The 6,291-nt window shown below is 43.9% G+C and overlaps 1 protein-coding gene across 1 annotated transcript in view; it reads right to left on the reverse strand.

The window, feature by feature from the left end:
- LOC139215780 (glutamate receptor ionotropic, NMDA 2D-like) overlaps nt 1–1,252 on the reverse strand; it is a 94,049-nt gene extending 92,797 nt beyond the window's left edge. Inside the window, exon 1 of the mRNA XM_070846814.1 lies at nt 761–1,252. Coding sequence (XP_070702915.1) covers nt 761–1,252 — 492 coding nt within the window. The remainder of the gene's footprint in view (nt 1–760) is intronic.
- Between the last annotated feature and the right edge of the window lie 5,039 nt (nt 1,253–6,291).

The following is a 6,291-nucleotide window of genomic DNA, read 5'->3' on the forward strand; positions in this document are numbered from 1 at the left end:
TGAACTTTAGATGAAAAACAGCAAGCTTTTCCTATATGGAAACATTTTATACCTGAGATGGTACATGAGCATTTTGTGGGGATGCTGATTTGGACATTATCAAACTATATGGGATAATATCCTGAAATGTAAAGGGAGCATTTTCCTCACAGTATTATCTTGTGCTGTGGTGTGGCACGTTTAGAGGATGTTCTGTTGTATATATACACTACTCACTAAAAGTTAGGGATATTTGGCTTTCAGGTGAAATTTCAGGATGAACCTAAAATGCATTCTAACCTTTCCAGGTGAACTTAATGTGACCTTTAATCTTCTGAATGCACATGTCCAACTGTTCAGTGTCTCAGTACTTTCTGCACCAGTTGCTGTTTTCTAACAAGAAGCTTAAAATTTACAGGTTTGATCCATGAATCCACCAATACATTTCCTGGTTCAATTACATTGAAATGTTTTGTTGTGGTATACCTTCCACTGTTGTTAGATTTTCTTTCAATAAATTGTTTGAGATGAATAAAATCACCATTGCATGCTTCTACTTAAATGCCCTACTTTCATGATATAATATCACTGTAGCATTCACTTTTTATATTTTCCATAAATTTCACCTGAAAGTATAATATCCCTAACTTTTTGTGAGTAGTGTATGTTTGAAATGCTTTTTGATCACTGTCACATGTTACAGATGTAGAAGAGGAGCAGCAGTAAGGTTGTGGGAGATGTATGATCCAGGTGTGTTTTGTCGATGTTGCATCATGTCTACCTGCAGAGGTGTGGTGGCCAGCAGCTCACACAGCTGCAGCAGCAGGCTGCCCGGGCTGCTCTCATTCACAGCCAGGTAAATGACGTTGGCCTGACCCGATGGCGTCATCACCGTCTCCCCCACGAGCGCCGCCAGCGACAGGGATGACGAGGAGGAGGAGGAAAACGAGGCCATCGCAGCGGCTCCCTCCAACAAAGCTGTATCTGTTACTCCCTTTCCTCCTCCTCCTCCTCCTCCTCCTCCTGGACCGTTTCCCTGCCCCGGCCCCGGCCCTGGCCCCGGCCCCGACCCTGGCTCGCCGACCCCCGCGCCTCCCACCACCGCCGTCTCCGGGAGCAGGGAGGAGCCCGAGTGGACCACGGCGATGTTGACGCCACCAGAGTCCCTCTCTCTCTCCCGGGGCCGGAGCAGCAGGGGGGGCGAGGGGCGCGCGGGCCCCGTGCAGGCCAGGACAGCCAACAGCAGTGAGAGGGCGGGCCTTGGGGCCACCATGGGGTAAAGGGAGGGCCAGTGGCAGCTGTCGGATGGGGTTTGGCAGGTGAGGCCAGGTGGGGTTTAGAGATTTTGGGGTAGTGGGTGACGTCTGTGGGGGAGGAGGGAGGGAGGAGAGGAGGGGAAGGTCAGCGGCTGACAGTGCTTCACCTGATGAGGAGAGGGGACCCTGGGGAGGAGAGAGAGAGGAGAAGATGATTTTAATTATCATTATAATCACTTCACACATGTTTATTGTTCCTGCTCAGACATCCTGTAACTCTGTCAACTTAATACTGTTTACGTTCAGTTACATCCCGCTGACATTCAGGATTAAATAGGACAGCAGTAAAAGTTAAAAGATAAGGATTTGTCAGAGTGAGGAGCAAAAACTTTGGAGAGATTGTTGTTTATCAATGAAGATGTCGTCTAAATCAAAATGAGAATCTCACACATTCATTTTTAAAATACACAGAATGGGTCTGAAGTCTGACGAGGAGCACAGCTGCTTTCATTCCTGCAATCTTACGTAGGCAACAGATTTGAACTTAAACTTAAAAATAAAAAGATCTCTGACATTAACATGTGTGAGTCTGTGTGCCAAAGGGAGGAGAGGGGGGGGGGGGTCCCTAGAAGAATAAACCCTTTTGCTCTCATACTTCTGTTCGTCAGGTGACAGAAACTTGATGTGGCAGCTTTACGTGATTTCTCATTCAGATGCAGATCCCTGGCAGATCCTTGCTGGACTCCTGCTGCTAAATGAGCTAAATAAATACAGGGCTAACCTGGTTGACCTTCAAGCTAATGTTAATGTTTGTACTAGACAATAGAACCATGTGTCACAGATTGCGGATCAGATCAAGCTGATAACACAAACCTCTCTTGTGTCGTCAGGGTTTGATTTGAGTGAAACATTAGTGACTTTGTTCACACTACTGGTGATGCTGCTAAAAAGCTGTGTCTTAGTTATCTGTAGCTTCTCGTCACCTCCCCCGGCTTCTCTCAGCCGCCTTCAAGGCGAGCGGGTATTTGTTCGGGTAAACTTCACAAGAGGATGCACTGAAAACGAGCACACACTGAGCACTATTTGGGTGTAGTATGGACTTAAGACACAGCAGGTGCTTCTAGATGAGAAAACAGACGGGAGGAAAGCAGAGTGTGCAGGTCAGGCCATTTTCTCAAAGACAGGAAGTTCAGAAAAGTGGTTTTCATTTCTAAGAAATGTAGTTATTTTTTTCCACAAGTCGCAGCATGCCAGTGTGTGGATGGGCCCTCCAGATCAGGTAAGAGCAGCTCCACAGGGAATAAATGGTCAGCAAAAGAAGAAGAAAGCAGCAGAGGAAGTCCTGCAGGTGGAAGAGGTGGAAGGAAGGAGGGAGGATTTGATAGAGGAGGGGAGATTCAGCTGCAGCAGGGGGGTGGTGGTGCAGTGTGTGTTTGTAGGGGAGAGCACGAGGGCACAAAATGAGACCTGGATATGTGAGTGAGACAGAGAGAGGAGACAGTGAAGGGAGGGTGTACAGAGTGTGTGTGTGTGTGTGTGTGTGTGTGTGTGTGTGTGTGTGTGTGTGTGTGTGTGTGTGTGTGTGTGTGTGTGTGTGTGTGTGTGTGTGTGTGTGTGTGTGTGTGTGTGTGTGTGTGCACCCAGCAGGGACAGAAACAGGACTGAAGATGAACAATGAGAGTCTGCAGCATCCGAAAGAAACGACTCCTGGTGAAGGAAAGCAATCTGACATAAAGGCCAAAGTCCAGCTTAAGATGCAAGAAACTAAAATCACAATGAAGACATTACAGCGATAAATTCTCTCTAGGAATTCTGGGAAAATATTCATATTTCCCACCACTGTTTGCTTATGATAATAATAATAATACAACTATATGGTGTTTTAAGTCATTGTGCTCAGCCTAAGCTACATGTGTAGGATATAAATGTGACCAGCTCTGCCTCACTCACTTGATTATTTAATTATAAATCTACATTAGCTCATGGTTGCAAAGCCAGCAATACTAATTACTTTTAATACTTTTAAAATAAGAATATTCTTGAGACATTTACCTCTAAGCCATATCTGTTTAGCACCACTGTATGTGCTGGTTAGCACTGGTGCCTCACAGCAACAAGGTCCCAGATTTGCATCCAGAACTTGGGGTCTCCTCCAGGTTCTCCAGCTTCCTCCCACAGTCCAAAGACATGCAGGTTAAGTTAAGTGGTGTCTGTGTGTGTGTGTGTGTGTCGGCCCTGTGATTGACTGGTGACCAGTCCGGGCTGCACACCGCCAGCTGGGATTGACTCCATCTGTGTGCATACAGATGGTTTTACAGCATTTCATTGTTTTATTTTGTTTGTGGGGTCTGATTACATAAGCTTCATAGGACATGTAAGAATCTGCTGTTCATAAGATCTGGTTTATATACATGTAAGGTGTCCTGGAAACTCTGCATGACACAATAATAATAAAAAAAACCCATCAGCAGCACCATCGTTATGATAGAACTGTGATGTCGGAGTGTACTGACCGCACCCTGCATGCACTTCTACATCATTTAAGCACAGTGAGAACTTCCAAAATGGGGGAGGGGAGTCCACAAAAACACTTTCAGCTCTTATTAAGTTACTCTGAGTGGACAACCTGACCGGGGACACGTCTGTGTTTGTGGAAGCTGCAGTAGCTTCAGGGGTTACACACATTCACACATCTGGGAGCTGCCCAGCACTTATGCAATTACTCATCACTCAACCACCCACTGACTAATAGCATGTTGGGGTTTAGCATTTCTTTTCTCTCCCAGTAGAAGTTATTGAGCGAGTGGAGAGAGTTGTTTTAACACTCAGATTAGACGTTACAGTAGCCTGATGATATTATGCTGAGCTCTAATGAGGGTGTCTGTGCATATATAACTAGCGGAGGAGGACACAGACACTGTCCTGCAGCAGGCCTTCTAACGCTGATTTATTAAAGTATTCCTGTCACCAAAGCCCAATCCTCCTCACTCGCTGTTCGACTGGGGGCAGGTAGAGGATTACTGGCTGATTTACACTAGATTTGTCCGTCCTGATGATCAGAGGAAAAATAAAGACCAGAGGCTTGATCAGGACTGACGACCAACATTTAAGGTAACATAACAAAATCAAACATGAATACAATATCTCAAGTATTACAGAATATATTAGTTATTAAAGCTGAAAGTGTGAGTGAAAGTTGCCACTAAAATGGCGTTTGGACGGCATCGAATATAGAACTTGAGTGAATTTAAGTAGATGAATTGACCATTAATAGAAAAAATGGTTGTATAGTTAGATGTGACGCTAAATAAACAGTATGAGAATCTTAAGGAGACAAAGTTTGAAGTGGTGGAAGGAGCTGCTGCAGCAAAAAGGTGTTGACATGAACATATCAGCGTCCATCAGCTATAACGGCCAGGCTGCACACACGCACATGTATGTGATTGGACACTGCTGGTCAGCTGGTAGCCACACAGCTGGCTGGGGAGACGCTGCTTGTAAGGCATGAATGAAAACAGCTGATGCTAATTAGCTGATGCAAGCGCGACTTCACTGCTCTGCTAGAACTCTGCTCCGAGCGTGAGTTTATCTTGTCAGCAGCTATGGAGTGAACTCGTGGACACAGTGTGGCCACATGCCTACTGGACCTTACTTCATCCTAGCACACACCGAGCCAGCACAACACTCATATTCTCATATTCATCATTCTGAAATCAGCAGGCTAAATATCCATAGGCTGCACAACACAGTCCCTGCTGCCCTTCACCGGTTACCTGGGAGTTTTATTCAACGATTTTACTGCTTGTTCTTAACCTCTAAAGACCTGGAGTACACATGCGTGGACATCACGTTTTGGGTTATATTACCATAGTAGTTAATTCTGCTTAGCTGGGGCCGTATGGACATGTGTGTGGGCAAAATAGTTGATATTTCATATTGTTTTTTGCACCGTGATTTTCAAAACATGTTCAAAATATGTTTTGTATGTGTTATAAATACATGCAAAAGCAGTCAGGAAAAAAAAACTGCTATGTTCAGGGTGGAAATAAAGAGTTTTGCACAAAGGTGACTTTATTGTGTTTTCTGGACATTAAGACCGATTGTCCACATATGTGGACATAATGTTTCTCTAAAACTACACCATGTAAAAAGATGATGCTTAGGTTTTATACTTATCAGGGTCCAATAAGCCCAAATAGCAAGGAGAAATAAAAAATGCACATCAAACAAGAGCTCGGGTCTTAAGAGGTTAAAGCCTTGCCTGGTCAGTATCCGTGACTGCTAACTTTGACCTTTTGGCTTTTTCTTAACTGCTTGTAACTGTTTGTTGTGTTTTTAAGGGTACATGTATATGCATATATATGTATATGTGTACATACGTATACATTTTAGCTGCTATATCTACTTATTTCATTGTTACCAGCAGAATGATAGAGTGCCAGAACAATAGAAATATGACACATAGAGAGGACATTTACCTAAATATTAATGTAACAGTCTTTGTGTACAAAGCTTGACTGGCACTAGTTTATCTCTCACCACATATCAAGGCATATTAGTGCATTATTAGATCGCTAAGATACGAGCGTGCTTTCAGAGAGGAAAAGAGAGCAGAACAGTCCCAGTTGTATCTTTAGCAGAAAACTCTGAGATCCCCTTGTACTTCTTAATACCATCAGTCTTATGTGTTCAATACTTACTAGCAGTTTAGAGTTGTTACTTCCTCTTAAATGACCTCATCTCAGTTAGTGATTTCATCTCCAGAAAAAGGTGTGAAACGGTTTTTTTTTCATTCTTTTTCAGCTATAAGTTCAAAATTGGGGGAAATAGAGCGATTATAACTCTGTAAGAGACAATCTGCTCCACTGAAGTCTGAGGCAGCATCTAAAGTCAAACCTGACTGCAATATTGTCCGTGACGGAATAAGCAGGGATGTATGGGATCATGGGAATAAACTGCAGCTTCAGAAAGAGCCATGTGTCATTTTCAAATGAGATGAGATAAGAGAAGGAGAAGGAGCGCTCATTGTTAATGTACAATATGTACTGCAGAGGAT

Source organism: Pempheris klunzingeri, chromosome 16 (assembly GCF_042242105.1).
Source record: "Pempheris klunzingeri isolate RE-2024b chromosome 16, fPemKlu1.hap1, whole genome shotgun sequence".
NCBI classification, from domain to species: Eukaryota; Metazoa; Chordata; class Actinopteri; order Acropomatiformes; family Pempheridae; genus Pempheris; species Pempheris klunzingeri.